General features: G+C 35.3%; 1 protein-coding gene across 1 annotated transcript in view; it reads left to right on the top strand.

The window, feature by feature from the left end:
* The window catches only part of Ralyl (RALY RNA binding protein like), a 662,376-nt gene that overhangs the window by 524,449 nt on the left and 119,477 nt on the right, over positions 1-18,450 (top strand). Inside the window, exon 3 of the mRNA XM_042667303.1 lies at positions 1,641-1,716. Coding sequence (XP_042523237.1) covers positions 1,641-1,716 — 76 coding nt within the window. The remainder of the gene's footprint in view (positions 1-1,640; positions 1,717-18,450) is intronic.

Below are 18,450 nucleotides of genomic sequence, written 5' to 3' on the forward strand. Positions count from 1 at the left end.
TCTCCCAACTACTATTCAAGTTTAAATTATCTTCCGTTTCTTATCTGTGGCTGGAAGGAGTGGAGGAAGATCTACAGCATTGATGTGATATGTATTACACTCAAACAGAACCTTCATCAATAGACTAAAATAGTGCTTATTTGGGTGAACCAGTCTGATCTATTGGTACCTTTATAGACATTTTTGTTCAATGACTAGAAATGAATGGAATATAGAAAGATCATTTCTTAAAATAATTCAACATGCATTATTTCTTCAAGATAATATAAGGATTTCTAAATGTTAGTATTCATTTTGAATCTGTAAATACTTAAGAAATAATTGATTTGTCTGTATCTCAATATTTTACTTCAAAGCCCCTGTCCCATGAGACCACAGAAAATTATGCTTAATTATTTCTCCTCTTCTCTGGTCTTGTATTTTTCACAGTACTAGGACAATCAGAGCATGAAGGCTTAGGGAATCTCTTTGTCATTGACCACAAAGTTTCTGCAAAGATACTATTTACCCTGTTTGTATGGTCCGTTCGAGGTCAACAGCTACTTATGCATGAAAATCTGAGCTTGGCTTCCAACTAAGATTAATGGTTCTGAAGACACACGTCTTGCATTTATAAAGTTTATACAAAGTATAAGGTTCCATACATTCTAAGGAAAATCTGCATTTTAGCACTAGTCAATGCTCAGAAGGAATTAAGGACTTACATATTGTTAACACCTTTGTGGCCTGTCTAGAAACATGGAGCTTACTAGCCTGTCACGAAAAGTGTTCTGTCACATGAGTATACTCCTAAGAGTGTAATCAGAACACCTGACAGCACAGTATTTTAAAAAAGAAAGAGAAGAAAATATGCTACTTTTTGACAAATTTGACTCAGCTTTTTATTTAGTTATGAGAATAATTTTACATTTTCCACTTTATAAGTCATGAGATGTAAAGTAGAAATGTAGAAGTGATATGTAATTTTCATAGATTACTACTGTCTATCATAATTACAGAGTTTATAAAAATAGTAGAAATCTATATTTTCCTCACTTATTTTTGTTCCAACTCTATTACATCTGAATGAGTGTGATAACCTCAATCTTGAATGTACTTTATTCTAAGTCCTATCAGAGTAACTCATTGTCTTTATGATTTATTCTTACAACTGTCCTCGACTTGGAACCTTAATTATATCCTGTGCAAATAAAATTTGAGTTCTAAATAAGCCTCCTAGTGACTATCTCATTCTCAGGAAGGCACTCCCATTTCTTCTCCTTTCCCACTATACACCAACTTGCAAACTCAATAAATCCACTTGCTCACCCAAATATATCAACTGTTTTTTTATAGTATTTATCATTTCCTCATGCATTATGTATTTTTCCAGACCATTATATATTTATAACGTTTGTTTCTTACTATCTATCCCTGGTAGAAGACAGGGATCAAATCATTTTTTGATGCATGAGATATCCCAAATTCTGCTAGGTTGAAAGAAGATGAACAGTAAACACATATTGAATGAATGAATGGCATATGGTATATGGTATTTACATAATCAAATAATCGAAAGATAAAGGAAATCCCAAACTCTACTTTGTACTTTTTCTCAAATGCTTTAGTAGTATTTAACCCATACTGTTTTATATTTTCAGATATTAATATGGCAGGGGAACCTAAACCATACAGACCCAAACCTGGAAACAAGAGGCCTCTTTCTGCACTTTACAGGTATGCAAATATGCACTATTTCACTCTGGATAGCAGTGAAAATGTCTTATAACTCTATGAGGTATTATGACGTGTGTGTGTGTGTGTGTGTGTGTGTGTGTGTGTGTGTGTGTGTGTGTGTGTGTGTGTTTGCTGGGGCTGAAACTCTGGATCTGGGAGCAGTCTTTGAGCTAATTTGCTCAAGGCTAGTGCTCTACCACTTGAGACACAACTCCATTTGCAGTTTCTTGGTACTTAATTGAAATAAGGAGCCTCATGGTCTTTCCTGTCCAAGCTGGCTTTGAACCACAATCCTCATATCTCAGGCCCCTGAGTAGCTAGGATTACAGGTATGAGCCACCCGTGCCTGACTGACTGGGAAGTTGACTATTTTTAAGTAATAATTCTTATTATACATTAAGCATAATAAAATGTAATTGATTGGCAGTGATCTTGAATGCCTAACATACTAATCAGTTTCTATAACTGCTAGTCACTTTCCATCATTGTGACAAAATATCCAGAAAATATTTGAAAGGGAAAAAGATTTACTTTCCCTCCTGACTTGATTTCAGAGATTCATTCCATGCTGGTTGGCTCTTTCCCTCTGGGCCTGTGGTGAAGGGGTAAGTACATAATGGTTAAATGGCAAGCCACAACATAGCTACTCACCTAACTGTAGACAGGAGGGAAGGGAGGAAGGCAAAGGACAAGATTTATGCTTGAATGACACACCTCCAGTGGCATAAGTTCTCCAAACACCCACCCTCTCCAAGTAACCCATCCAGTATGAATTCACCAATGGACTGATCCATTGATGAGGTTAGCACACCCCTAAGGACCAAGTCTTCAATATATGTGTTATTTGTGAAATCACTTCCTACTCAAACCATAGAAACCATCATTCAACAAAATGTTTCCTTAATAAAAACCTAATGGGAAGGGAAGAGGAAACAAAGGAAGAGGCAACAATGCTTGATAAGAAATGTATTCATTATCTTGCCCATGTAATTGTAACCCCTCTGTATGGTATTTTCACAATTAAAAAAAAAAAAACCTAATGGAAATCTCTGGTGATTTCGCCTGACAAATGAACATGTTTCCTTGACAGAAATCTAAAGAGAATCTCTAATGAGTCTTGCCTAACAAGTAGAAATGTCAATACTGTTGACTATATACTATGTACCATATTCTTTGAGAGTTTTACATATGCTGTTTAATTTTCTTTATAATGATCCCATGATATAGGTCAAGAACTTCAGATTTTTTTAAGGTCACATCATTAGTAAATGATACTACCAGTGCTAAAGTTCATGCCTTTCCATGTAATGCCCCAAATCTTTTCCACCCAATAATTTATCCTCTTTTAAAATTACAAAGTGCATGATTCTGTCATACTCATTTCTCCAAAATAACAGATACAGTTTTTCCTCTTCTGCAGAGAGACAGGCCCAAATTCTTTATTCCTCTACTAAAGTAGTTGGTTCTGAACCACATTAGCTTTCTGTTTACTTACCCTCCTTTATATGTCTCAATTTATCAATGGCCATACCTATAGTTATAATTTCAAGAGGCTAAACCAGATTTAGTTTCCTGTACATATATTAACTTAAGCAAAAGTTAATTGACTTGGAGGGAGAGAATGACAAAAGTAACTCATAACTTTTAGATCTTTAAAAAAGTCACTTTGCGGGGAAAAAACGATTGTGCTGTGAAGCTATGTGTCCCACTTCCCTGTACTTTTGCCACTTTTTCTGTACTGTAAGTGCTGAGTTTGCATCTGTCTCTGTAAAATGTGCTTTTGTTAGATTCAGCTACATGTTCCAGGCTGTTGAGATCTCCTATCATCCAATTTATTGAGTTCTTTCCTAGATAACATATCATCATCCATTCTGTATCCACGGCCACAGGGCTAGCAGAAGTGTTGAGCAAAGCTTTATTTTACTGATACTATTTGGATAAGGGAGATTTAAGTTAAATGTGTTTCAATGGATTATGCTCTGATATCATGTAGTATGAAGAATGCTCATAAAATAGCCTCAGGCTATTTCTTTGTCTTTGTTCTCCAAAAACTAGCATATCTCCTTTTCAGACACGTAAAATTTTATTTTCTAATCTACAAATACATAGTTAGAAATAGGTCCCTCTCTTTGATTTGTTGTGTTTCTGGATCTCTATTAAAATTTCAGCCTGTGCCAAGGAGACGTAGGGTTTCTCCTGTTCCATCCTATAATGCTTTCAGAGTGTCTGCTTTGACTCCGAGGTCTTTGATCCATTTGGAGTTGATTCTGGTGCAGGGTGATATATAAGGATCTAGCTTTAGTGTTCTCAAAGTAGTTAACCTATTTTGCCAGCACCATTTACTGAAGAGGCTGTCTTTCTTCCATTCTATTTTTTTTAGCTCCCTTATCAAAGATTAAATGACTATAGGTCTGTAGGTTCATTTCTGGGTTTTCAATTCTATTCCATTGGTCCTGGGGTCTGTTCTTGTGCCAGTACCAAGCTGTTTTGATTACTATGGCTTTATAGTAGAGTTTGAAATTTGGTATTGCTATTCCTCCAGCATTGTTCTTTCTGTTAAAAGGATCATTTTTGCTATTCTGGGTCTTTTATTGTTCCATATGAATTTTTGGATTGCCTCTTCTATTTCCTTGAAGAACGAGGTTGGATTATTGATAGGCATCGCATTGAATTTGTAGATAGCCTTGGGAAGTATTGCCACTTTCACGATGTTGATCCTTCCAATCCAGGAGCATAGGAGGTTTTTCCACTTCCTAAGTTCTGTTTTGATTTCCTTTTTCAGGTTTTTAAAGTTTTCATCATAGAGTTCCTTCACTTCTTTGGTCAAGTTAATTCCTAGGTATTTTATTTTTTGTGGGGAATGGATCGAGAAAATGTGGTATATATACACAATGGAATTCTATGCATCCATTAGAAAGAATGACATTGCCCCATTTGTTAGGAAATGGAAAGACTTGGAAAAAATTATATTAAGTGAAGTAAGCCAGGCCCAAAGAAACATAGGTCTCATGGTTTCCCTTATTTGCAATACCTAGTATATGTCTGAGATAAGCAGAAACAGTCAGATAAGTTGATGTTAGGGGAAATGAACCCCAAGATAAGGACTCAAATGGTTTTTCTTTCTTGCGATTGTTTTTAAAATATTTATAAGGTGATTCTTTTTTGTTGCTTTGTATGTCTCTCCCCCACGGTATAACCCCTGTTTTCACTGTATTTGATGTTAGTATAGTTTGTGGAGGAGAAGGTGGACCCATTGCAACAATGAGATGTACAAGTCATTATGTCGAAAAATGAACTTTACAACTTTGGCGCGGGGTGGCAGGGAGGTGGGGGGGGGGGGGGAAGGGAAGGGATGGGAAGGGGAAACAAAGGAGGAGGCAACAATGCTTGATAAGAAATGTACTCATTACCTTGCCCATGTAATTATAAGCTCTTTGTATGGTGTTTTCACAATAAAAAAAAAGCAGGAAAAACACATACATACATACATACATACACACATACACATACTACATACATACGTACACACGTACATATATACATACATACATACATGCATACATCTCACCAAAAAAAAAGAAGTAGTTCCCTCATATGAGTCCTTTTCACACCCACTCTCCCAGTGATATGTAATGTCTGATCATTAGGGATGGTCATCTAAAAAGTCATCAGGTTTTTCCAAATTGATGACGAAAAATAATTTACAATTTCTCCTGTTATTTTGTATGGTAAAATATCTATATATAAAATGAAAGGAAACAAGAAAAATATAAATGTTGATAATGGGTCAAAGGCTAATGTTGACCCAAAAGAGCAAAATGAAAGAAATCAATAAAAGCAAAAATGACACTTTCTGTCCTTTTTATTTTGTGGTAAGGAACAATGTTTAGAAAACAGCATGGCAAATTAACTTGGATCTGATTCATTTTGAATTGTATGAATAGAGCTGAGGCCAATACAGAACATTTTAGGTCAACTATTAACAAAGCAAACTGGAAATGCTTGATTTTCTTTTTCCCAGTGTCATCCTACTAGCAATAATTTTCATGTTTTTCCCCTTCTAGGGTTGTTTTGATTTTTCTTATAATAATGGCAAGAAACAAATCTTTGAAACTTTTTCTTATGTTTCTGTAATGCTGAAACTAGAGACAAAATTTTATTCAAATTCACTGTCTTATATAAAAACTGCATTAATTGGAAATGCTTCTTTATATTATTTTTATCTCATTATGTAAATTAATATTGAGGTAGACTGAAATTGAAAGGCAGAAACAACAAGATGTAATAATGTGCAGCTGAGAAAATGCACATTTTCTCACTCTTACATAAACCTAATAACACTTAATTGTATATAGAAAGCTGTATATTCATAGTCATTATTCTTCTTATTGTAGAGCTTCACAAGGCTTGAATTACATGTCTTGCTGCATAAATGAGAAATCTGCTTTTAAGACAATAATGGATTCGCTCAAAGTAAGATAATAAGATTAGGAACTGAACTCAGCTTCAGCTTACAGATCTAGTGATCTGATCATACTAGATCACATTTCACTGCATTACCTTACCTGCTACCATAGAAGTAATACAGATTTTTTTTTTAAAGTAGACTTCCCACCTACCAAAATCAATCATCAATTATATTTCTGTTTATAAATACCATGCCAGCAGGCAGCAAAAGAAAGACTATACATTAGATACTTCATAAGAGCAAGGGACTTAGTACATATTTGCATAATTACAAAGCACTGATTTTGAACATCAAGTTCTTTATGCAACAACACACTTGCAAAATTTTCTTGCGAGTGTAAAATTACATGCCTGAAGTAAAATAGTCTAGCACAGTGTAGAAAGCATGATAACAGCTTGAAAAATAGAGCTATCTACATTTCTAATATTTATATATTTAGGATGTTTTCCTAATGAAATTGTTGAAATAGTCCTATTTACTCATTCATGTATTTATTCATTTATTCATAGAAGACTTATTATGTTGACTATGATCTAGGGACTGATTTTTTAGGTAGGTGCTTATCTAGTAGCTGGCACAGAAAACTTCAAACTGAAGGACAAGTAGCGAGCATAATGAAATAGAAGCACGTTTATTCGTAGAGTTAAAAGTAATCTGTTTATTTAAACAATTTGTTTTTTCCCTTCCCCTCCACAAATTATACCAACATCAAATACAGTGAAAACAGGAGTTATATCATGGGGGAGGGACATACAAAGCACCAAAGAAATAATCTTATAAATATGTTAGAAACAATAGGAAGAAAGAAAAAACATTTGAGTCCTTATCTTGTTTAAATAGGGATACAGGTGGACCCATTGCAACAATGAGATGTACAAGAGGTTGTGTCGAAAAATGAACTTTACAACTTTGGCACGGGCGGGGAAGGGGGGGGGAGCACGGAGATGGGGGGGAGGCAGGTCCGGGGAAATGGGAAGGGATGGGAAGGGGAAACAAAGGAGGAGGCAACAATGCTTGATACGAAGTGTACTCATTACCTTGCTTGCTCATGTAATTGTAACCCCTCTGTACGGTATTTTCACAATTTTTTTCTTTTTAAAAAAAGGTAATCTGTAGACAGGCACTGGTGGTTCATGACTGTTAGCTACTCAGGAGGCTGAGATCTGAGAATCGCAATTTAAAGCCAGCGGGGAAGGAAAGTCCCTGAGACTCTTATTTCCAAGTAACCACACAAAAAAACAGAAGTGACACTGTGGCTCAAGTAGTATTGCACTCGCCTTGAGCCAAAGAGCTCAGGGACTGCGCCCTGAGCGCAAGCCCCACGACCGACAAATACGTAAATCACTATTCAGCTCCAATTATCCCATGCTCAGGCTTGTAACTAATCTGCCGATGGACCTTCTTCACCTGCATCTATTTGATCATCATCATACACTGTAAAGTGTCATTCATGTGCAGTATCCACTGAGGAACTACTTTGTTTTTGTTCCTTATTTAAGAGGATTTTAAGTTTTGTCAAACAACCTTCATTAAGTGATTGCCAAGGGCTTAAATAATGTGATATATAGAGAGAATATGCAGATACAGCACAGTAAAGTTCCATTTCTTACTGTCTTTGGCTTGAATTAGAGGCAGAAATTTAGTAGGGACAGCCCAAGAGATGCATGCATACACATTTGCTCACTCTACATAAGAGAAAGGACATGAAAGTGTTGAAAGTTATAAGAAAATGATTCTTTTTTAATATATTTTTATTGCAAAGATACTGTACAGAAGGGTTACAGTTACATGAATAAGGTAATGAGTACATGTCCTATCAAACATTGTTACCCTCTCCTTTGTTTTTCCCTATCCATCCCTTCCTCCTGACCTCCCCAACTCCCCAGCCTTCCCTGCCAAGTTGTAAAGTTCTTTTTCAACATAGTGTCTTGTACATCTTATTGTTACAATGGGTCAACCTGTATCCTTATTTCCGCTTTTTGTTATTTACCTTCCTCTCCGCAAATTAGAAAAATGTATATACAAGATTCAGGTCACCAGAATCAACTATAGTGAAAACAGGAGTTATAACATGGGGGAAGAACATACAAAAGAAACAAAGAAAATCACATAGTGCATTGTAAGTACATTAAAAACAACAGCAACAAAGATAAAACCTCTTGTGTCCCTATCTTGGGGTTCATTTTGCTTAGCATCATCTTATATGGTCACATGTACATAGCTTTTGACCTTTTCTGCTTGTCATAGACATATACTAGTTATTGTAAATAAGGGAAACCATGGGACCTATGTTTCTTTGGGCCTGGCTTACTTCACTTAATATAATTTTTTCCCAGTCTTTTCATTTCTTAACAAGTGGGACAGTCATTCTTTCTGATGAAGGCATAGATTCCATTGTATATATATACATAACTTTTTCTTGATCCATTCATCAACTGAGGGGCATCTGGATTGGTTCCATATCTTAGCTATAGTGAGCAATGCTGCAATAAACATACTTGTGCTGGGAGCTTTAGTATGGCCTTGTTTGTGATCGTTTTGGTAAATGCACAAAAGTGGGATTGCTGGGGATCTCTATGGGGAATCTTTTGAGGAACCTCCATACTGCTTTCCAAAATAGTTGAACAAGTTCATACTCTCACCAACAATGCAGTAGGGTTTCCTTCTGTCCACATCCCCTCCAGCATCTGTTGTTACTAGATTTCTTGATTATAGCCATTCTAATTGGAGTGAGGTGGAATCTCAATGTTGTTTTGATTTTCATTTCTTTTATGGCTAGAGAAGTTGAACATTTCTTCATGTGTCTATTGGCCAAGAAAATGATTCTTGAACTGGCCTTTCCCACAAAGGGAAAGAAGGACATATAGAGCAAGGAACACATGTTGGGGTCAGAGGCACAAAAACAGCAGCATCCAAATGAGAACTAAGATATTTTACTGGTGAAGAATGGGTAAAGGAAGCATTGACCCAGTTTGCAAATAACCCTACGCATCATGTTGAAAAATCTGGTTCTTATTGTGAAGACAAGGAATCGTTTGAATATGGCAATAGATTGTAAATGGTGTACTCTGAGGGCAAAATGAGAGTCACAGATGTTTAAGGTTTCCAGCTTAGGCAACTAGAGGAACGATCACATGATTTGGACAGGAGAAAAAGGGAAAACATAATAATCATTGAGGGAAGGAAGTAACAATAAATAGCTTCGGTATTGGACATGAATTCATAAAGACAGATAATTCATTAAAATAGCACTTGCAATAAAAATGCTTCCCATTAGAGTCTATTTGTAAATGAAACATAATTAATCATTTGTGAATATTTCATAAATATTAAGCCTAGTCCTAATGGTGAATAGCTAATCCATTCTCTGGGGCAAACACTGCAGCATTTAATAAATTGCTGTTTCAAATGTTCTATGTTCATTACAAAGTATCTACTGTGCTCAAAAATAATAATTGTACCCCAGGAAGTAAGCTTTCTTGCATGCCAAATTCCAACTAATACTAATTAATTACTGAACGAGTATAATTGTATGATAGTTTTGTTTTTCCTTATATTGTAGTCAAGCATTTTCTTTCTAGTTTGGGTAAATTCAGCAAAGACATCAAAGAAATTTATTAGGGCTAAGCAAACAGGTTTGCACTTAATTAAAGGCAGACCTTTGCTTATAGAAAATATAGCAAGACGCATAATACAGCTCATCATCTCTCCATTGATTTCATGATAGTTTTAGGTACCACTCTCAAATATGCTTTTGTAGCTCTCACATAAGTTTCTGTTGTAGTAACTTTCCGACCACAGAGAGGTGACCATGGAAATCACTGTCTATGCAAGAAGATTCAACACTTTTAGAGATGGTCAAAGGAACTAGCAGCAGCAGCATTAAGATCACCATGCTTTGTGTTGGTAGCCATGAGCGTGGATAAAAGATCTAACATAGTGATTTTGCCAAGCTATTTTATCTTGATACATTTTCTAGATAAACATATGGCTCTAAAGTCTTATAAAACATTGTTTGAATAAATTTCACTTCAGGAAATGTATCAAGAGATCAATTTGGTGGCCCCAAAACAGAGTCCTGGTATATAAAGAAAGACAAATTTGCAACAAAATAACTCTGATGATTTATTTTCTACCTCGTCTACATGAGTGTGCTTCTCCTTCATAATTGCTCTGGAAGATACTAGGAAAAGGGAATATTCAGGTGACAATTTTTAAAAAATTAAATAATGGAATAATGCTGAAGAAATTAGCAAAAATCATTAAGAAGATTATCCTAGACATTCCAGTTCATTGACTTGCTCAGTTTGCTGAGTAATGCTTACCAATTAGCTACTTACAATTTTGGGTATTTTCTGTCTTTTGTGATAATAGCAAGGGAAATACATGTTCACATTAAGAAGTCTAGTGCTTCCAATGTTAAAGCTTTTCTTCTCACTGGCAATTTTTTTTCTTTTACTTAACTAGCCATGTTTGTTCACTCAGAAAGCCACCATAAACTGACTCCTGAAATTACAAAGTAGAGTGTAAGGAAGAGGGAAATTATTTTTCTAGTTCATGTGCTAATACATGCTGTCCTTCTAAAATAAATACAAGCTAACCACTGTCATGCTCACTATGTTTGTTTTTGGAGATTCTGAAGAAATTGAAATCTTTTTGTTCCTACTCCAATCTTCCTTCACAATCAGATTTCTGCCATGTAAAATTTCCAGCATCCATAAGAAAAATAGCAATGAATAAGTGCATACTTACAAAACTCAACATCGAGTGTCCATTTATGAGAATTGAAGGTGAATTCTCTTGAATTTAGAGTTCTCAGATGAATATTGACATGTTTTACATTTAAGAAGTGGGTCCTAACACTCATTTTATTAGTTATTCACCATTAGGCAAATATTTTATGTGAATGTCTTCAATGAACAAAGTTTTTCAGGCATAGCTACAGAAGCAAGTCTAACCATACTTAATCTCGTGTTCTTCAGCTTTTTCAGCCACATACATGAAGAACTAAAAGTTTGCTGAAACATCTATTTAAGTAGCTTGGAATTATTATGGCCTCAATAATGATTGTTATGGTCCCAATTCCTCTATAATAATATGTCAACGACATGGGTTAATGTTTTCTGTGACATCTTAGAAATGTTTTAGAAATATTTTTATTTATGTTCATATTTTAGCATGTGGAAAATGTAACTTACAGACCTTTTCATTTACAATGTTTCAAAAAATACTGATACAATTCTTACAAAATTAGTTATGCTATATGCAATACTCTTCTAGGTTAATAATGGCCTGTTTGTAGTTGTCTGTAGATGTTAAATATTCATGATTATCATTTTGCCTGTGAAAAGGTTGTGATATAACTGGTTCTCAAGTAAGATATTCTGTCAAGACAATGCCCTATCTGCCACAGATAGTTCATTTAGCTTTAGTAGATAATTTAAGTTTCCATTTGTGCTATCAAATTGATATTATCTAAAGGAAAATGAACCTTCTAATATTGGTAACCATTCTAGGGATTCTCTAGTCTCCAAACTTCCAAATTTCTCCCATAAACCAATTCCAAACATTTTCAAGCTAGAATTACATACTTATTTTGCAGAAATAATTTCCTTTCTTGATGTGTTTCTCATCACTGTGACAAATACCTGAGAAAATGGCTTCAAGGGAAGAAATATGTATTTTGGCCAATGGTCTCGGCATGTTAAGCCCATGGTCGTTGTTTGCATGGTTTCCATGTCTGTAGTAAAGTAGAGCATAATGGCATAGATGACAGGATGGAGAAAATCTGCTTACCTCATGGCAACCAGAAAGAACAGAAGCAGGAAGAGACAAGGATAATACTCCTAGGACTTCTTTTTACTGCCGTCAATTATGAATTGAGTCAGTAATGAAGTCAGAACTCTCCTGACCTAAACCTTATTCCTGAATATTGTTGCCTCAGAACCAACACTCCAACACAAGCCTTCATCTGCAGTGTTCAAACTGCAACACACTACACACATGCACACACACACACTTTTCAAAGGGATGGCTACCACTCAAGAATCCTCAAACAAAAATATTGTCAAGTTCTGATGATTGCTTTATCCTTTTATTGTCTTAGCTTTAACAACGACTTCATACTTCTGCGTGCTAATAACAGTGAAATACAAATCTTTACATTTATTTAAAAATTATTAAAAATGTTTCCTTGCTCAGTTTCTACAGATTATATGAGCTGAAGTAATCTATAAATGCCACAAAAACAGAAAGGAGAAACTGTGGCAACTCCCAGAAATGTGAAAGTACATTACTTACTGAATAGCAACCATTGATATCTCTTTTAAGCCTGTTTTTTATAATATGTAACCATTATAAAAAGAAATGTGAACACACTAGTTTAATTTGTTCCTATTTCTAATATTCTAGAGTTCTGTTACTTATTTCTTCATCAATATATTTGGACAGGTATACATACTTCATTATCTCATTGATTCACTTTTTTTTTTCCTTTCAAGCTTTGTACTGTGTCTTAAAATACTTTTTGGCTGAGTAATTCTTTCTTTAAAAATTTGTATTACCTTTAAGAAGTTGAACAAAGGAGGTACCCCTTGAATATAATGCATCTTGTTCAGTGTCACTCCAGTCCACATTCTCATCCAACTTTCAGCCTACCTGTCACTTACTTTTGTTAATTTTGTGGTATATGCAGTGAATGTTTGACTGCATTCTCCCTCCTTCCCCCTATGTTTATCTAACCTTTTCTCCCTGGCCCCAGCCTCCATTGAATGTACCCATTACCTGGTGTTAATTTTCTTGGGCTTTGACCTAGTTTATCTAAAAGATTATACTATTTGAGCTCTCCATAGAGTATATTATACTTTAGTTGATTCTGTAACAACCTGCATACCACCACTGTGTTTACTTATAGATTTATATATTTATGCTGTTCACCACAAATGACAGAAACCATGCAAACTATGTTTCTCTGGGTGTTACTTAATACACGTTTTTTCAAAGTCTTTCCATTTCCTTATGAATGGTACAATATAATTCTTTCTGATGAATGAGAATTCCACTATGCATATATACTACATTTTCTTGATTCATTCAACCACTGAGGGGGATCTGGGTTAATTTCATATCTTTGCTATGGTAAACAAGGCTGCAATGAACATGGTTGTGCTGCTACCTTTAGGGTGCCCTCATTTATGCTCCCTTGCATAAAGGTCCAGGAGTAAAATTGCTGGGTTATAGGGAGCTCTATGTTTACTCTTCTGAGGAACCTCCATACTGCTTTCCAGAGTGGTTAAACAAGATTTCATTTCCACCAACTGGAAAGCATCCTCCCCAGCATTTGTAGTTGCTTGTTTTCTTTATAATGGCTATTCTAACTGGGTTGAGATGGAACCTCAATATTGTTTTCATATGTGTTTCTTTTATGGCCAGATATATTGAGGATTTCTTCATGTGTCATTGGCCATTTTTACTTCCTCTGAGCAGCCTCTTCTTAAGTCATTAGCCCATTTATTGAGGTGTTTCTTTGAGGGTTTAATTTTTCTATCTATTGAGGTATATCTAAGGATTATAATCTTAAATATATTCAAAATGTTAAAAAAAAAAGAAAGAAATTATTTTCAAGTTATTTCTTGCAGCTTTATTTAAATTGTCAGGGTAATATAATAATACTCAAAGTATAAAGTAATAATAGGCATTGCCATTACATAGAATGTTCACAGTGTTTATAATTATTTGGAAAAGGATATGACATTTGATTAAAGAAACAAAACAGCAAAATTATGTGAACACCATTCAAAGCTATATAATAAAAGTACAAACAAAGAAAAAATGAAGCAAAGTAATCATTGAAATTGTCTTTGAATAGTGGGCATATAGAAATCATTTTTCTTGTAACTTTCATAGCATATGAAAATTTTTGGCTAAGGATAATTATATAAGAAAGAAGATATATTTAAAATCTAACCTTTCTCTATTATAAATTGTGCATGTCATATGAAACACGTATACAGACAACAAGGAGGATGTGTGGGTGTGCTTGTGCATGGGTGTGCACACACACCTGCATGTGGTCAGTGTTGGGCAAAGTCCATTAAACAGATGAATCCCTTCATTCTAAGTAGACTCTTCTGGTCATTATGGCTGTGAGGAAACTTAATTTTCTAAAAAGGGCAACTTCATTAACATTAGTCTCACAGTTCAGTGCAGTCCAGCAGCCCATGTGGAGAGATAGTTACTGCCAGAGCTAACTTCTGGCAGTGACCTGTCAGTAAGCTAGTGCCAGGACAGTATGAACAGCTCAGTGAGAGCAGGACATGAGATGGGAAGGTACAGAGAGAGAGAGAGCAGCAGAAGTCATCTGATCTTCAAAAACAAAAAAGTCAAAATTGATGAGCCCTTAAGTGGTGCAATAAAATGAGTAATCAGGAATGCGTGGAGAGGACACCTCTCCTGACTACAGATTAGTGAGCTAGTATTAAGAGAATGGTTCTTGTCTGAAAATAACTGTCCCTTTCTGTACTTAAAGTTGCAATTCAACCACGTTTCTGCTGCATTGAAAGGGCACAGTATACGTGAGCTACAGATAATAACAGAATATAACCCAGTTATAGCCTTTGAATGCAGAGCTTGGGATGTTACTAATATAATCTCCTAATGAGAGAGTATCTATCAATCAATGTAGATGCCAATGTCATTAGTCTTTATACAATATACACATCAGAAAAGGTTTTTTATAGAATGATATAACAGAATCAGAGGGATATGGGAAAAATACAACAGAGGGGCCATCAGCTGCACTGGACATTGATGGAAATGAACTAAACAACTCAAGGGTAGTGATGGGAGGGAGGGAATGAGATGAAAAGAGGGAACAGCCTACACTTAGCAAAAGGAAAGAAATGCACATATCACCTGATTTGGAAGAAATAGCTGTAGTGTCAAAGTTTGTAGAATCCATAAGTTTCATAGACCATGATAATGTTAATGTGCCTCATGAAGGTTAAAATGTGTTTGTGACTTTTACTAAGTATCACTATCCCACAATACTGTGAAATTTATGCAATCACTTAATCTCACTAAAAATATTTTTAAAATATCAAAAAAAAAATGGTAGGACTATTGGGAGCTGGTGGCTCATGCCTGTAATCCTAGCTACTCAAGAGGCTAAAATCTGAGAATCATGGTTAAAAGCCAGCCTGAGCAGGAAAGTTTATTGGACTCTTATATCCAATTAACCACCAAAAAGATACAAGTGGAACTGTTTCTAATGGGGCAGAGTACTATCCTTGAGAAAGAAAAAAAGGCTCAGGGACAGTTCCAAAGCCCTGAATTCAAACTCCAGGGCTAGCACAAATGCACACACACACACACACACACACACACACACACACACACATTTGAATTTGAATTTGAATTTGAAAAGGAAAAGAAAGTAAGTCATAAAATACTTATGATCATGTATGAAATTGTATTTATCATTTGGCTATTTACCATCTGTTACAGTTACTGTCACAGGAGTTAAGGCACTATTACTTGAATTATTCTAGAATAATTTTTTTTATAAACTTAAAACTTCTAATTTTTTGTTTTAATGAATTGTGTTTTCCTCTTTAAAAATAAATCTTTATTATCACAAGTTAGTATATTAAGTATTATGTTTAGAGGACTGAAAAAAGAAACATTTTATTCCAGGCATGATATCACATGCTTTGTAATTCCAGCACTACAAAAGCTAAGGCAAGGGAATTATGAGGTTGAAGGTAGCCTTTGCTAGGCAGCAAATTGTAAGCCAGTTTCAACTACATGAGACCCCCACATTTAAAAAAAAATGAAAAACATAACTGGTTTATAAGAATCTGAATTAAATTATGTATCAAATTTCAAATTTTTGGTATAAAAATAAAGATATAATGGGAAAGTCTAGGCCCACATCTTAATTGACAAGCAAATCTCTAGAGGACATGAAAGTAAGAAAGGTTAGCCTTATAGGTCCATAAAGCACCATAGCAGACAACAGGAAGTACTGGGTAATCTGGACACAATCTGGCTAGAAAGACTTGTCCTCTAGGGAGTCAAGTGAAGAGGGTAGAGAGAAGATGGGGAAAGAAGGAAGGAAACATAAAATGATAAAAGTCAACAGTTCTCAGCTTATTGTATCCAAGAACACATGCTTTAGTCATTTAGCACATTCACACTCTGCTATTGAGTATGACTTATAACCAAATGACTACACATAATTGTATTGATTCTGATGGCTTCATCTTCAAGTAGAGAAATAAAAGACAAGTAGCAACAGTTTTCCTCAAAGAACACACTCAGCACTGAGATCTGAACCTGGATAATACTGTGACGGATTACCTGCCTCCTGAGCCTCCACTCGTGACAGATGTACAGTTCCTCTGTTGGATTTAACAGCCATTAACAAGCAACCATATAACACAGTAGAAAGAGACAGCAGAGAAGCCACTTGCTGTTTTGTTTTGTTTCTGGAACAGAGATGACTTAGTCTGTCTTCAGGAAAATGATTGAATTTGAAAAAATTTCTTTTCATAAAATTATTTTTCTTAATTTTATAGAAACACTGCAGAATTGTGTATATTTCCATCTAATGATGTAAATGTGACATTAAATCAAGGATCACATTAAAGAAAGGATGAGTCTCCATGCTCAGCCTTGGCCAAATATCTACCATCACCATCCCCACTGATGCTCCAGAGCTGTTGTGGAAACTGGTTCAAGTCTACTAGACAATCACCAGTGGTTAATCATCTTATCAGCAGATTCTTCTTTATCTTTTGCCTTCATTCTTACTATAGTTCATCCACCTGGTAGAATTATGAAAGCACATTACAACTTGACCAAGGGAGATCAGCCTTGAAGTCTACATTTTCAATGTGGAAAAGGTCATGACTGTGATCATCATAACTGAACTGAGATTTTTGGTTGGTATCATAACTGTCCATTAATCTGTCCCTGAAGGTAGTAGCACAGATGGTGGGAGCTGCAAATGACACTTACCAAGAGGTCTGATTATAGCCCTGAGCAGAGATTTCAATTGTGCGTGAAGTCCTTTGTAAATGGTATCGCAGGAAACAAAGGATAAAGCTGCTTTCATTTCCAAAGGAACTGAATCTACTGGAGGAAAAAAACCACCATACGACTGAAAAGAGTTGATAACACCTCACTATTGTAGGGGAAATTGGTGCTCCAATAGCCAGCAAATACATGTAGAAAATGGTACAAATATCTTACAGGATTAACAATGAAGGTCTTAATCACATTCTCTGCTATCACCCTGTTCTCTGAACACTGAGCTTTAAAATCTTGGAGATGTTCATCTTTTCTACCTTTATTTTGTCTTTCTCTAATAGAAATGATAATGATTCTAATTTCATAGAAAGTTCGAAGGAAAGTATGTTAAAATGCTCAGTCATGTGCCAAATTTAAAATACTTATTATCTCAAAGAAGAGATTAAATATACATTCTTATTTTTCACATTCACATCCACTTTGTACCTCTTGATTCCTTATATAGCCTTCAGCAGACTTTCCTATCTTCTATTTAACACAAAAGAGATAAGGGCATGTTTGGACATTATGTTTTTCCTTTTGTTCTTTATTGCTGTGGTAGACTTAGGTTAATTATAACCCTTTTACACCCTATGTCCTAAGGTGGTTTTAGAATTTTTGTCAACACACTGTTAGCAGTCACCATCAATTAATCACAGTTGACATGAAAATTAAATCTTATTAGGCCTATCAGCTTTAGAGTATATAAGCTTTTAAGGAAATGATTGTTCTTATCTACAACCATCTCAGACTATCTTCCATCTCAGTCACAATCTTTCTGTGATCAGTTCCTCGGTATTGACTAGAACATCCCCTGTTTTCATTGTATTTGGTTCTTGTGTCCTCCATCTTCTATACACATTTTTCTAATTTGGGGAGGGGAAGGGAAATAACAAAATGCTGAAATAAGGTTACAAGATGATCCATTGTAACACTGGGATGTACAAGACACTATGTTGAAAACAAACTTTACAACTTTGTGGGGGAGGGAAGAGTTGGGGAGGAAAGGGATGGTAGGGAAAAAACAAAGGAAGGGTAATAGGAAATTGACTCATTACTTTGCTCAAGTAACTGTAACCCCTCTGTACAGTATCTTTACAATAATATGTAGAGAGAGAGAGAGAGAGAGACAACACTTGAGACAATGTTGGTAAATCCATCACAACTACTATGACCTTATAGGTGTATGCCCTTAT

The sequence above is a fragment of the Dipodomys spectabilis genome, unplaced genomic scaffold, assembly GCF_019054845.1.
Source record: "Dipodomys spectabilis isolate Male_0828 unplaced genomic scaffold, ASM1905484v1 ptg000387l, whole genome shotgun sequence".
Taxonomy (NCBI): Eukaryota; Metazoa; Chordata; class Mammalia; order Rodentia; family Heteromyidae; genus Dipodomys; species Dipodomys spectabilis.